Source organism: Podarcis filfolensis (assembly GCF_964270895.1).
Source record: "Podarcis filfolensis genome assembly, chromosome: 16".
Classification (NCBI taxonomy): domain Eukaryota; kingdom Metazoa; phylum Chordata; class Lepidosauria; order Squamata; family Lacertidae; genus Podarcis; species Podarcis filfolensis.
Genome location: NC_139620.1, coordinates 18,443,804 through 18,459,329, shown reverse-complemented (window position 1 = coordinate 18,459,329; position 15,526 = coordinate 18,443,804). Strand labels below are relative to the sequence as shown.

Sequence of the window (15,526 nt, the reverse complement as noted above, 5' to 3'; positions counted from 1 at the left end):
ATCGGTCCCTGGGAAGGCACCCTCGTCAGCACCTCCCTGGCACAAAAGGAGCTTCCTGTGCTGGCAGCTTTTGCCCACGCTGCCAAGCTTCCTCCGTGCACTTGGCACACACACAGCATGGAAACTGCGCCAGGGCGAGGCAGAAGCAGTCACGCTCCTCTGCTCTAACCTACTAAACCCAACTCAGAACTTCACAGGCAAAAGAACCCAGGAGTCCTGGCTCCACGCTCTGATGGTCCAAAAAGCTGAAACCCACCCCCAATCACTACTCTTCAAAGTGGGGAGATGAAAGAATTTTGCTCAGCACAGTGGTGAATTTTCCAGATTGAACTCATACTTCTCTCCTGCTGCTGCAAGTGTGTTTTCAATTTCCCACTGGATTTCAATGGCTTTGGGCCTTATTTTCAAGTTGCTAGTACTCATATTTAAGGCTCTCTATCCCACCTGTTTGATGCTCCAAGATCAACGCTAGAGCCCTGGTATCAGTCATCAGAAACTAATGCCTGACTGCCAGGAATGCAACATGCCAGAGCTGGAAAAAGCACATGTAATTCCTGGTCCGTTTTTTTTAACCTCTATTTGAGATGGTAGTGATTTCCCCTAAAGACCTATACAACTTGAGATCCAGGAGCCAGAAGGAGCATCTAGATGTTTGTGGTCATCAATCTAAGTTCCCCCAACATATGAGGGGCAGCAGAATCCTAGAGCTGGAAGGGATCCTAGCGGTCATCTAGCCCAACCCCTTGCCCAGGGCAAACATCTTCCAGTGATAGCATCCCTGACAGTCTCTAGTTAAGCACCTTCAGTGAAGGAGAGCCCACCACCTCCCAAGGCTGCCTGTTCTGCCTCCAGACAGCTCTTGCTTATCAGGATGTTTCCCCAGAACAGTTTGGGGGCAATGTTAAATATATAATGGGGCACACACAGAACTGGAGACGACAAATCTTAGGAACCAATAATCACATTGAGTGTGCACAGGTTTGTTTCATTTTATTAAGAGCAGGCATTTTGGGGGATGACGAGGGAGGGGGATCAGGCCTATGTTGGTCAGGGATCTAGACAGTGGCATGTGGTAGGGAGAGGGTTGTTGAACCTTTTCCTTCTTCTGTGCCTGGACTCTGATAAATATCACCGCACTGAACGCTGCTCTTTGCCCAGGAGGGAAACAACTACAGCAACTTCCATGTGTATGTGTTCACCATGGCAAGAGAGGAGGGTTAACGCCGTTCCCTTTGTGATGTGGTCCCGATTCGGCTTCCTTGCTCTCACCTTTTTAAAGCAGGTACATTAAACGTGATCGTGCATTTAACAATGTGCAGCTTGCCTGTTAGAAAGCTGTTGCCTGTTCTGAATGGCTGCCAGATAGAAATAAAGAAAATGTCCAGCTCTCAAAAAGGATGCTCTCAAAAACCCTAACTGGAGATGCCAGGGATTGAAATGGTAACTTTCTGTATGCCAAGTAGATGTCTTCCCACTGAGCCAGGGGTGCCAACATGAGTAAAATATTTGGGGGAGGGCAGGTAAGCCCAGCCCCCCCATAATCAATCACATATTAGGGCTCACCCACACCATTTGAATGGCAATGCCCATCAACCTTGGGGGGCTTGGCCCCCTCAAATACTTTATTGGGGGAGGGCGAAGGGACTTTGGCCCCTAGGAGCTGTCACACTCTTCCTTCCCTCCTCCTTGCAGATACATACAGGCAAAAGCCCTTTGTACACATCCACCAAGACTTAAGTCCATTTCACTACAGTCGTACCTCGGAAGTCGAATGGAATCCGTTCCGGAAGTCCATTTGACTTCCAAAACATTGGGGAACCAAGGTGCGGCTTCCGATTGGCCGCAGGAAGCTCCTGCAGCCAACCGGAAGCCGCAACGGACGTTCGGCTTCCAAAGAACGTTCACAAACCGGAACAATCACTTCCGGGTTTGCGGAGTTCGGGATCCAAAACGTTTGCCTTGCAAGGCGTTCGACTTCCGAGGTACGACTGTATTTTGGTTATGAATAAACCAAATAATCCCTAATGCTACTTGAAACAGAGCTGCCTTGCCATACCTTTCTGATCTGACATATTTGGAATTGCAATCTATCTGCCTTACCTAACACGTAAGCGGCTTAGTGTCTCATGTCTGACAGATGCTGCAGAGCATTATAAATACAAACACCACCACCCAATAAACAGAAGAAAGCAAGCCTGTCTCCTTAATCCAGCTGTACGAGCACAGGATACGGTGACCCAAGACTGCACTCTGCACGTCATCAGAGGCACTGCTGTTGCCGTTTTGTACCTCCCAGATCCTGGGAAATGGTTATGGGTGTCTCCCTCTGAGAGACCCAAAAGGACTCCCCGCCCCCCACGTTCCTTTAGTACCAGTTGGGAGCATCGATCCCTCTCAGCCCTGGCCCTCAGCTACGGCCCACAAGCCCTTTCCGCAGCCCTGGCTGCGAGGCAATCCCAGCTCCGCCGTTCTGGCTGGGCTTTGGCCCCATGACCCGTAGGCGACTCAAGCATTTCCCTGGGACGCTGCGTCACTGAGCGCCCCATTGTGTGTGGCGCTGGCAGGAGAATCGGTCCATTGTTCCGTTGGGCTGTAGGGAAGGGGCTCCCCTGACAGAAGTACCCCAAGAAGGCACCCTCCCCGCCCCCAACAGCTGCTGCTGCTGCTCTGAGGCCTAGACGTTTTTCCCTTCCCCAGTCAGCCGGGACAGAGAGGAAGCCTGAGCGAGAGCGAGCAGGAAGCCACTGGGGAGGAAGTGAAGGGACCAGATCTCTGCTACAACCACTGGGCCATTGTTTAAGAGAGGCTGGCGAACAACTCTCTCTCTCTCTCTCCCTCCCTCCTCTGCCTTGAAAGAACACCCTACGCAAGGAAAGCCCTCTTTAAAACAACGCCACACCCTCCACCGACATCCACAGCCTTCCTAGAGATCCCGGAGGGAGGTCTGCTTACCAGCACCGTCACACAAACACACACAACTTATTAAGTCTTCTCCCTACATACCCACCCAAATCGCTTTGGTCCGTGGAACTGGCACCGATTCAGGTGCCACGTAACACTTATTCCACATTTGTAAGCAATCCATCTTTTAGTGTGGCAGCACCCACACTTCAGACCTTCCAAGTGCCCCTGTTTTCCAGGGACAGTCCCGGATTTACAGAAGCTGTCCCGGTTTCTTATTTGACCCTGGGATGTCCCGCTTTTCCTTAGGAAAAGAGAAACGTTGGAGGGTATGGAGATAAGTAAGCCAAGCCAAGGAGATAAGTAACTATACAACCTTTCGAAGACTTCTGAAGGGAGCCCTGTGTAGGGAAGTTTTTAAATATTTTATTATGCTTTTATATAAGTTGGAAGCTGCCTGGAGTGTACTCTAGTGCTTTAAATGTATTGTGTGAATATTGTTCGGGAGACCACTAGGTTAATTCTACCTATGAATTAACCAGCACACTACTTTGTGTTCATGGGCGGCCCACTGAGTTTTTACTTGGCAGCATAAAGGACTAGAAATTTGTCTCTTCTCCCCTCAAAAAGGTAGATTTCTCAAGGAACTGCAGTATCGGTTTTAACTGATTTTAATACTCTGGAACATCATGGTGAAGGGCAGGTAATAAATATATCTAGGGTTGTCGTCAACAACTATGTTTTCCTCAGGGTAGACTCATGGGAATAAATGGTCCTAAGCTAGTTATGGCTATGGATTTCATTGGATCATAGAATTGCAGTGTGGAAGGAATCCCAAGGGTCATCTAGTCCAACCCCCGGCAATGCAGGAATCTCAGCTATAACATCCGTGACAGATGGCCATCCAACCTCTGCTTAAAAACCTCCAAGGAAGCAGAGTCCACAACCTCCAGATAGGTCTACTCAGAATAAGACTCAGATGGAAAACAACCTTGAACAATATTATTAGTAGTATTATTAGTAAGTAATATTATTAGTAAGTATAATACAGGGGGAGTTATTGAGGCAGCTACAGAGTGACTTGCCCTTCCCTCCTCAACCAGTACACACACAGAGAAACACTTATGCCTTAGCTGGATGGTCTGCAACAGCAGAGCAAAGCCTTGGAACATAAGGAGGATATATATGTTACACAGAAATCATCTTGCCTCTCACACGGACGTTCAATCACATGCACATAAACAACCTCAGGGTCCCTACTTGTGATTCTACTGCCAAGGACTGCTGCTTTACATACGAGAGAGTTCCCATGGTGATTATTGCACAACTGGTACGCGGGGGTTTTCTGCTCGTGATTTCACAACTCCCTGGCCTCCCCAACTGTCTGGGAGTTCTGCCTCACAATTCCAGGACAGGAGAGAGAACAGGCAGAACTGAGATCCTCACCTTGGTGCGGGGTGTGTGTGTGGAGTGCAGAACAACTGTGCCAGCACCACAAGAGGAGTGGTAAGATCTTTAAAGGCACACCAGCGACAGCAGCTGCCGCCACCAATTCAAAAGTTGACACCTAAGTCGAGAACCCCCACACAGACGCCTCACTGGAGTGCGCAGGCAAGTACAGTGTTGTGGTTAGTGTGTCAGACTAGGAACTGGGAGACCAGGGTTCAAATCCCCACTTGGCCACGGAGATCCCTGGGTGACATTGGGTGACACTGGACCTACCTCATAGGGTTGTTAGGGTTACCTTGAGCTCCTGAGAGAGAAAGGTGGGATGGAAATGCAATGCAATAAAATTAAAAAATGTCGGATCTCAGGTCTCACACAGCCATGGTGGAGATGGTGGGGTCCACCTCTCACAGGCTGTGTCAGGCTGCTATCAGCACATATTTTCATTTTTTATTTGGAATATTTGCATCCCACTTTTTCTGCAAAGCGCCCTGGCAGTGGATTGGTCCACATGTCGCTTTCAACAATGGCTAAACTTAGCTATGGTTTGAAGATGAAAACACAGTGCGCCTACGTGTGTGGTTGAAATGATGAGCGCTTTCCTCGTCCCCTGCTTCTGCTGCCCTGCCAAGACTTGCTGTGTTAAAAACTCAAGTATATAAGCCAAATGACTCCTTAAACCAAGGTTGCAGTTGCCAAAAGAGAATGTCTAGTTGCCATTTTAGGGCAAGACGGCTCTAAAGTCTTCTTTTTCATGGACTCACTGTGACTGATTCTCAGTTAAACATCCGGCTGCTTCAGCTGACAACCTTGAGCTAGCTTAAGAACTTTTGAGAACTTAAAGAAGAAAAGTCACTTGATCCAGGGACAGTCCGCATATCTATCGGCCTATTCCGACCTCTTCTTCTTAATGCTGACTGCTCCTGCTCAGGCTGCACAGATAAAGCAATTTGGTTCCTGAAATTCATTCCAATTGTGAAGATAAAATGTAACTGATAAGAATTCTACAGGATGGGGTATTAGTGTGGGAAAACAGTCCGGATCCAATGATCCCGAGATGGTAGAAATGTCAGGCGCCATCCTGGCACCCAGACATCTTCACTTGGTTGCGAGTGGTCGAAACCCAGGTGCAAAATGCGCCTGGCCCCTGGCTAATTTCAAACACTGTTAGCAACTACTCCCTACCTTAATGGGAAGTGGTAACACTCAGGATTAGAAGGGTAAGCTCCCCATTCCACCTTCCCACTGCCAGCTCTCTCTGTCTATCTCTTTATACAACCCCCACCTTTCTTTGCCTGGCAGGTTGCCAGGGAATGGGCAGATTTCTCTTGCCAGAGGTCTGGACTGCTTTCTTGCATAGGGCTTTCCTTCTCCCCTTCCATCATTGCATCTGCTTCAGCTGTTCCTGCCTCCCACTCCCCACTTTTTCTCCTCCTCTCCCCCTCCCAAGCTACTGCCACCCACATGACAATAGACTGAGGGCCACATGAAGCCAGGCCGAGGGCCACAAGCTCCGCATCCCTACTTTTAGGTTGGCGTTGGCGGCTGTCCTCTGCCATCAGAAGCGCAGTGGGTGGTGACCGGGGAAAGGGCCTTCTCTGTGGTGGAGGCCTGTTTGTGAAAGGCTCTTCTTAAGGAAGTGTGGGTGAGGCCTAGTCTGATCTGGCTTCTGCATGGGGCAAAGATGTGCTTTTGAAAACTACAACAACAGCTTGTAAGAATAATTTCATCTCCTGGCCTTGCTTTTCAGCTGCTGCATTAAATGGTGGTGCTTCTGTAACTCTTTTAATTGCATTTACGGTAAGACACCCTGGGAATTCACTGAAGGGGGTTGGAATTCCTGTAATGAGAATAAAGAACGGTGTTTGAAGCATTGCCATCCAGCCCCTATAATATTGTGGTGTAAAGCTGCAAGTGCCACTTTGCCTGGGTATAAAGAAACTCTCCTCTCTGTTAGCATTTTGTATGTTCGATAGCAAACTGGAGCACTGAAAACAGGGTGAGGGCCAAGCCTTGGCTCAAACTGTGTTTATTATTATTATTTATTAAATTTGTACACTGCCCCACACCTGTGGACCACAGGGCAGTTCACAACATACCGTAGCAACTGCCCTCTCCCCAGTCAGCTCCTCAGGGCTTGCCATTAAGCCAAACCAACACAGTTTTCATGTATTGATGAAGCCATCAATACATGAAAACTCTGTGTTGGTTTGGCTTAATGACAAGCTCTGAGATCTACTGAAGATCCTTCGTGGAGCAAGGGGTTGCACGAGATGACCTCCACAAAGGATCTTCCGTGCAGCATGTTACAGTGACACAGCCCTGACTGACAGCCACTCAGCCTCTGGGATGTAACACCCCCTGCAAAGGAGAGCCCACCTGCGACTCTCAAGGCAGCCTGGTTCTCTGTCGGACAGCTTATGCCACTAGGACCTTTCTCTTAATCTTTAGTCAAAACCTTCCTCCCTGCTGTTCCCAGACCTAGGGTTCTACACCTAGACTTCCAGAACAACAGTTAGCAAGACCACATTCATACATTTAAAGCACTATGATACCGCTTTAAACCATGGGTAGGCAAACTAAGGCCCGGGGGACGGATCTGGCCCAATCACCTTCTAAATCCGGCCCATGGATGGTCCAGGAATCAGTGTGTTTTTACATGAGTAGAATGTGTCCTTTTATTTAAAATGCATCTCTGGGTTATTTGTGGGGCATGGGAATTCATTCATCCCCCCCCAAAAAATATAGTCTGCCCCCCCCAAGTTCTGGGGGGCAGTGGATTGGCCCCCTGTTGAAAAAGTTTGCTGACCTCTGCTTTAAACAGCCATAGCTTCTCCCAAAGAATTCTGGGAGCTGAAGCTTGTTAAAGGTGCTGAGAGTTGTTAGGAAACTCCTCTCTCCTTCCCAAAGCTACCATTTCTAGTGCTACCTGGGAAAAGAGATTGACTGTTAAACCACTTGGAAAACTGTGGCCCTGGGAGGGAAATAGAGGAATAAAAGCTCTCAGCACCCTTAACAAACACGACTTCCAGGACTTTTTGGCACAGAAGTCACGACTATAAAGTAGTATCACAGCATGGTGTGAAGGTGGCCTGAGTCTGCTCTGTCTTCTGCATGACGGACAGCCTTTCAGATATTTGAAGATGACTCTCATGCTGCTTTCAGATATTGCCAGATGATTGAATATGAATGACAAATTTACACACACACACGCATACGCATAAGACCTGGAATAAAGAAGGGAGACCCTATAGACAAGCAATTGTTGTCCTTTGAGAGGAGTCGAAAGGAATTTGAAAGTAGGATCACGGCTTGGGGGGTGTACCTACTCCTTCCATGTTCACCTGTGTTAAACAGGTTTGGCAAGTTTCTCGTATTCCCCCCCCCCGCCCACCCCCACAAAACTTGTTTGATCAGAAGTGACAGTAGGAAGAGATAAGTTTGCATGTGTGTGTACATCACAGGAAGCGAAATCTCTCTCCCAAGCCACCTCCAACTGACTTAAAAACGACTGTCTACGTCAGAGCTTTCCAAATTCTGTGTCACGACACGTTATCGTGCCGGCTGCAGTGTGGGCTAGAATGAGAGCTTGCTGGTAAAGCTGAATTACTGGTTTGCTAGTAGAACTGAATTACTGTGTCGCGAAATGATGCGTGTCTAAAAAGTGCGTCACCACCATGACAAGTTTGGAAAGCTCTGGTCTACGTTCTGTTACGGTAGCTTATATTTCTATAGAGAGGCGGATGGCAAGGTTTTTTGAGCCTGTTAGGAGAGGCTATACCATAGATGTCAACCTTCCCTTTTTTTGTGGGAAATTCCCTTATTCCAGCGCCGTTTTGCGCTGCTTCCCACTGCTATCTCGGATTGTTAGATATCCCGTAGACTATCCCCGGTACAGGGGAAGGCTGCTGATCCCTTATTTTTGAGGCTGCTGATCCCTTATTTTCAAATCTGAAAGGATTTGAACAGGATGCCCTTCTGTCAAATTCCAGATGCTCCACATCCTCCTTTGTGTGTTTTTGCCAGGCTGGAATGTGTCATTGAACTCTGATCATGCTTCTTGATGGAGGATACAGTGCAGTGTGTTGAGTGTGTGTAGAAAATAGCTGATTATACAATGGTAAAATTAACATTATTTTTGCTCCGCCCACTTTTGCTGCTAGTCCTGCCTACAAGGGGCATGCGACCCCAGAAGGGAACATGGCTCATAGGCTGAAAAGATTCCCTATCTTGTGCCCTAGTGGGATAGTTCAGTTGGTTAGAGCATGGTGCAGATAACGCCAAGGTTGCAGGTTTGATCCCCATATGTGACAACTGCATGTTCCTAGGGTTGGACTAGACCAGGGGACAGCAAACTTTTTCAGCACGGGGGTGGTCCACTGTCCCTCAGACCTTGTGGGGGGCTGGAATATATTTTGAAAAAAACAAATGAACAAATTCCTATGCCCCACAAATAACCCAGAGATGCATTTTAAATAAAAGCACACATTCTACTCATATAAAAACACGCTGATTCCTGGACTGTCCACGGGCCGGATTTAGAAGGCGATTGGGCCGGATTCGGCCTCCGGGCCTTAGTTTGCCTACCCATGGACTAGACCAGGCACGTCCAACAGGTAGATCGTGATCTACCAGTAGATAAGTGGACGTTCTGTGGTAGATCACTGGTAGATCAGTGGCTCCTCCCAAAGAAGCTCAACAACTTTTACCTGAACCCCCCAAAATGTGGTAGATCACTGCCAGTTTTTAACTCTGTGAGTAGATCGCAGTCTCTTGGGAGTTGGCCACCCCTGGACTAGACCATCCTCAGGGTCCCTTCCGACACTACAATTTGATGACAGCAGCATTTGTCCTTGCTTTCAGGGAAGTAACCATTCTTAGGACAGGTAAGGCCCCTGAGCCAGGAAGATCCGCGGGCCTAAAATATATGCATATATGCCAGTTTGCAGCATTCTGTCACACTCAGGGGTGACCAAGAAATGAGGAGGACAGTGCTTTGCACACAGGTGCAGGATGGATGCTTATCATCTACTCCCTTCCCAACTTTGCATTCAAAGGCAGCTCCCATTTAGTCCTATATTTGGAGGAATCCTGTTGCAGTGAACATTCCCTGCCATATACGGGCTTGTCCTCCTCTCACACCGAGCCTGACATAATGGTGGGCATTTTGCAAACAGTAATAACTACAATTTAGGGAACAAATTGCTAGGTACTGTTCCCGCAGCGTAAGAAGCAGAGCTGCCGGATTAAGAGCAAAGGCTCACCTCTTCCAGCGTCTCGTTCCCCATGGTAGCCAAACAGATGCTCCCCATTTAACCCAGAATTAAATTCTTTAATACAGAATTAAATTCATTAACCCAGAGTTAAATTCATTAATCCAGAATTAAAACAACCCTGCAAGGCGTGATTCTCATATGACCGACGGAGGCGGGCAGTTGGGATGGGACTAAGAAAACAGCCATCATCCGATCAGCTTTGAAACAGGAACCCTTCCATCAGTTGCAACCGGCACAAGGGAGACGACTCTGGCCATCTGCCTATCTGCGATGGAGAGGTGCGGGCTTCTGCTGCAGGAAGATTTGCTTTCAAACAGATCAAAGCAAGAGTTGCTTAGGGCGAGGGCTGCAATGGTATGGTACAAAGTTCCCCCTCTTGGTCATTTAATGGTCCTTTTTATCCATTGTTGCTGTTTTTTAATTGTATATATTGCTTGTTTTATGTTGCTACGACCTGTTGGCTAATGCAAATAAAGTTTATCTATCTATCTAAAAGTTCCCCCTCCTTGTCCCTGGTTTCCCCTCCCCAAATCTACAGCTGGAGGAAGCCCAGAGCCTGGAGAGAGAGAGGAAAAGGCTTCAAATCATCAGGCTCTTGTTTGCATGGAAAGAAAAACATTTATCTCGCCCTCACAAGAGGAAACGACAGTGTAGAGTTAGTTTCTGGGAGAGGGAGAGAGAGAGAGAGAGTGTTGCTGTCACTTCCTTCTAGCTTTGGGTCATTGAGGTCACACTCGTTTGCTGGCTGGTGGCAAAACTCCGGGAGGAGAAGAGTGAGAGGGTGGCAGATAGAACTTCATTTCCTAAACTGGACTTGCTAGTTCTCATGCCTGCCTCCACCTTAAGTTCACCTCTTGAACTAAGGCAGGTGGGAGGGGTAAAAATGTGTTTACTTGGCGGGGAGGGAGGGACAGTACTCTGGATGTGCTCAGAGGCACCCTTGCTTCTCATGTCCCAGAACTGAAGGATGGTTCCAGGCCGGATTCTGGCTTAAAGGAAGGCTCCTTTCCTGTGCCTTCCAAAACCTTCCTGACCACTGAGCAGCTTGCCCCTTCAGGGAGGGATGTGGCTCTGTGGTCAAGTGCCTGCTTTACACACAGATGGTCCCAAGTTTAAACCCTCAATATCTCCTGTTAGGCTGGGAGAGTCCCCTGGCTGAAATCTTGGGAGAGCAGCTGCCAGCTAGTGCAGATTCCTACGCTTCACAGGGTTGGACTAGATGACCCCTGGGGTGCCTTCCAAGTCTACAATTCTATGTTTCTATACTATACTGAGCTAGATAGATCGATGGTCTGACTTGCTATACAGCAGCTTCCTACATTCCTATTGCTGCATATACACCATAACTTAAAAGCAAATAAAATCCCGGGAACTGTACTTTACCCCTCAAAGAGCAACAATTCTCAGCACCCTTAAATTACAGTACCCAGGATTCTCTAGGGGGAACAGGTGCTTCAAATTTACGGTGCATATTCCTTATCAATGGCTTCTTTTGAGAGTGCGGCTTGCTCCCAGTACACCTGTTTCAGTAGTCACCTTTTCTTGCCTTCATTCATCCCCCCATTTTTATTTTACACTTGAAACACTAACAACATTTCAAATTTTAGCGCCACTGCTGAAAGGAAGGCTTTCTGTGGTTCCCACCCCCTGTGATGCACAATCCCTAGCGGGAAGTTATATTTCTACACAATGGCACAAACCACCTGCTAGATTGTGTACCCCAAAGCTAAAATAAATAAGGAAGGACATAGCTTAGGCCATAAAATTGATGCAACTTGGAATTGCAGTTTTGACATTTATTATCAGGCTTAAGGAAGGAATGGGGAAGTTCTTCCCCGCATTAAGGTCGCATTCCTTCGTGGCCAATGCTCTAGGTGCTGCGTGCCAGGGGTGGGAGGGGCCAGATGCGAAAGTAGGCAGAGCAATGCATGTGACGCTCAGCTTTGTGCAGTAGGTTGCATTCTGGGCACATAAAAGCCAAAGGCAATTGCATGGCTCCCACATATTCCCATCCTGTACCCAGGCAAGCAAGACACCTTCACACAGTCCAAAGACAGGCAAACCAGGCAAAACGACTCAGCTATGGCACAGAGCAGGGCTGGTGAGGGCTATGGCCTTGGGTGAGGTTCAAGGGCCAGACAGAGAGGTCCTGGGGGCCGTATTTGGCCCCCAGGCCTGATGCTTCCTGTTCCTGGCTTACAGTGTCCTCATTTTCTTAAATACTGCACTCAAATCTGCAAGCAGGGTGGTGCCTTAGGAATTGCCTATCACCTCTGTCCAGCTGCTGAGGCTTTCCTTGTTTCTGCACAACAGCAAACATTTGATTAAGAGGGGAGAGAGACAGAGCCTTTTCCAAAGTGGCACCCAGAAGATGCCATTCTCTCCCAGAAAGGTCTGCCTGGCCTCCTCCCTGTTCATCTTTAAGCTGGCATTTAAAAATGAGATTATTTCAACAGGAATGTTCTGAGTTAATTTTCCATGTTCCATTCTTATTTTCCCTTCTCCGTTGTTCTTCTTTTCATTATTGTCAGTTTACGGCCCGGTTACATTTTCTCACGTTTCGTTCCACTGTTCGATCTTAAGATATCGTTACGTGAGCAATTTCAAGCCGAAAGGCGGGAATGTGCATTTTTGACATGAACTAACCAACGAGCTAGATTTGTTCAGGCAAAATATATGCAAATATATGCAAATCCCTCACCACCAATCCCAACCCTCCTACTCACTGTTGTTGGATTTCAGGTCGCGATGGATGACGGGCACGATGGCTTCGCAGTGCAGGTACTGCATCCCGTGAGCGATTTGCACAGCCCAGTTGATGAGGATGTGGGGTGGGATCCTGCGGCCGGCAAGCATGCGGCTGAGGGGACCCCCGGCCGCATATTCCATCACCAGACACAAGTTGGGCTCGCGGAGGCAGACGGCTTTGAGGGCGATGATGTTGGGGTGCTGCAGCATGGCAAAGAGCCGGGCCTCTTGCCGCACTCTCTCCGACGTGGTGCTGATGTCCTCGTCCGGATCCTGGCGGGCGGCCTTCACCGCCACCAACTCCCCCTTCCAGCTGCCGCGGTACACCTTCCCAAAGCCACCGACCCCAATCACTTCCTCCAGCCTCAGGTCCCGGAAGTCGGCCTCAGGGGGGCTCTCGGGGCCCGCGTAGCCCCCCGTCTTGGGCGACACGTAATTGGAAGGGAAGATGCCCACTTGGTTGTTCACCTTGCCGGCCCACCAGCCTTCGTCCCCAGAGATGGCGGCATCCCACGAGAGCACCTCCACCAAGTCGCCTTTCCGCAGGGTCAACTCATCGCTGCTGGCGGCCTCGTAGTCAAATAACGCCGTCCAGACGGGGTTGGTGTAGGCCGTGGTGCCCCCGCTCCGCGAACCTGGCCCCCAGGCCACTAGTGAGGCCTTCCGGAACATGCTTCCCAGGGGCTCCTTGGTGTCCTCTGGGCCTCATTGGTCCAAGGCGCCCCACATCTAGGTCACTAACATTGCCTTCCTCGCCACTTCCCACAGGGTCGAGACCATCCAGGGGGCCACAGGGGCGTTCAGCAGGGAACTCCTGCCTGCCAAAACCCCCTCCCGTCAAGGAAGCAGGATCCAGCCCTTTGAGTTTATAGACTCCTCTCAACGAATCCGGGGTCAGAGGCTCTCCATCGCCCTCACCAGGGGTAGGAAGACCGTCCCGTCTAGTCTCTCCCACAGAGAACAGGGGGCCGCTCCCTACGGCCGGTTTCCTCCCAAGCGGGCGGGGAACTCGCTAGGGGGGCCCCCGTCGAACCCGCCAACGCGATCCGATGTAGGCAATGGTGGTCGTCCCCGCGTCGTCCCCACCCTGGCGTCTTGCCTGCTCTTCTCCCAAGCCACCCTCCGTCCGAGGCTCTCCAAGCGGATCTGCGCCGCGATCAGCTTCCTTATCCAGTCCCGTCCGGTCCCTCCCCTCGAAGCTTCCCGGCGAAGCGGCGCCCGGATCCGCGGAAAGGACTCGCTCGCCAGCCCCGTTTCGAAGCCGGCGCTGGGACGGGCGGAGGGCAGGCAGGACCCCCGTCACACAAGGAACCCGTCCCGTCGAGGAGGAAGCCCCGGTGGCGCGCCTGCCTGGGCTTTGTACCTTCGCTTCGCTCGGTCCTGGGCAGAAGTGCCGGACGGAGCGAGGCGGGGAAGGCAGGGCAGGGGAGGGGTTTGAATTCCTCGGCCTGCCCCGGGGGAGGCGGGTCTCTCTCGGTCTCTCTCGGTCTCTCTCTCTCTCTCTCTCTCTCTCTCGCCTGGGTGGAACAAAAGGCAAGGGTGCTTTCCAAAGAAGGGTCAGCTCCGGCCTCCAGAACGCGGGGGCTCTTGCTTTCCAGATCCGTGGGATGGGATACATAAAACCATTGTCTCCCTTCCCAGGGGAGTAGCTTCGTTTGGTGTAAAGCTTGCGCAGGCAAGCTTTGGAGTCCAACAGCACTCTTGGGCTTTTTCTCTCTCCCGGCGCAGCGTTCTGTGAAAATCGAAACTCTGCGGTCTCCTGAAGCTCACGCCAATCAAAGGAAGACTTCTAAAGCCTCTGAACCACCTCTGAGAGACCAGGTCCATAACTGACTCCTGAAGAAAATATATACAAGAAGGGAAATCGGGAGAGCATGGGGCACACTGACTACAGTGGGATGGATTAGGGCAGGGATGGCTAACCTGTGCCCCTTGGGGTATTATTGGGTGTTACTGCTCTGCAGCGCCAATCATTGGTGATCATTGATACGATAGGATACTCTTTATTGTCATTGTCCCATACAGAACAACGAAATTGAAAAATCTACACAAGACATTCAAAAACTAACAAGCCAGCTATCCCAACCTGGTTAGCCCCCTAAAAACTCTGGCTAGTTGGGGCTGATGGGAGTTGAGTCCTCCAGCATCTGGAGATCACAGGTTAACTACTCCTGGTTTGGTTCCCAACAGCCTTGAAATTAATAAATATGCATTATTTCTAAATAATTGGATCCTTCGCTGATAAGTGGACTGTATCAGAAACGGCAAGAAACCACGAGCATTATTAGACTCCCTAAGCCTAAGAGAACTGTGGGAACAAGTCTTAGAGCCTGAAACTGACTATAAAGTTGACTATAAATTGTATTGTTTCACTGGTGATTTCTTAATTATTTTATACAATTTATGTTGTATTTGTGATGTTCATTTGCATGTTATGTTATTGTTATTGTTTGTACGCCGCTTTAGGATTCATTTGAATGGAAAGCAGCGTAGAGATATAATAAATTGAATAAACCAAACTAAATCTGGAGCACGATACCATTCCAGTCCGTTTCATCCCAAATGAGAGAAAATTCATCCAGATTAATTCATCAGTGGTACCTGGCTCCCCACAGTCTTAGCAGAATATCAAGTACTGATAGCCTACTATGTTGGAGAGGCTGCGGAGTCAATTTCCAGTTTCCATATGTTGTGGTCCTGTGAGAAGATACAGAAATTATAGAAAAATATATTTTATGAAATGGGACTTAACTATGGGTCAGAAACTAGACCTAAATCCCAGGATAGCATTGCTACCCATATTTGATGAGGGAAGTCAAAATGTAAAACATTATGGTTGGGGTATTTCAATACCATCTGATATATGATTGGTATTGTTTGCTATTGTTATTTCATTCTGTAACACTGCATATTGCACACCCTGCCCCCTTTGTTATTTGCCTTTTTTCCAGTGCCTATCTGTTTTTGTATGTTACAAAAATTTGATAAAAAGTTTGGGGGGATGATTAAAAAATAAGGATATTAAAATTTTTACTATCTGGAGTATTTCAGCTTGAAGCTGAAAAGATATAGCTAGAAGGTAGAAAGATTTGAGCGTGGGTGGGCAAACTGAGCTCCGGGGACCGGATCTGGCCCAATCGCCTTCTCAATCCGGC

At 49.0% G+C, this 15,526-nt stretch overlaps 1 protein-coding gene across 1 annotated transcript in view; it reads right to left on the bottom strand.

Annotated features, from left to right (window-relative positions):
- The window catches only part of MAP3K11 (mitogen-activated protein kinase kinase kinase 11), a 29,930-nt gene extending 14,804 nt beyond the window's left edge, over positions 1 to 15,126 (bottom strand). Inside the window, exon 1 of the mRNA XM_083589977.1 lies at positions 12,350 to 15,126. Within this exon, the coding sequence (XP_083446103.1) occupies positions 12,350 to 13,043 (694 nt within the window). The 5' untranslated portion in view covers positions 13,044 to 15,126. The remainder of the gene's footprint in view (positions 1 to 12,349) is intronic.
- Positions 15,127 to 15,526: the final 400 nt, after the last annotated feature.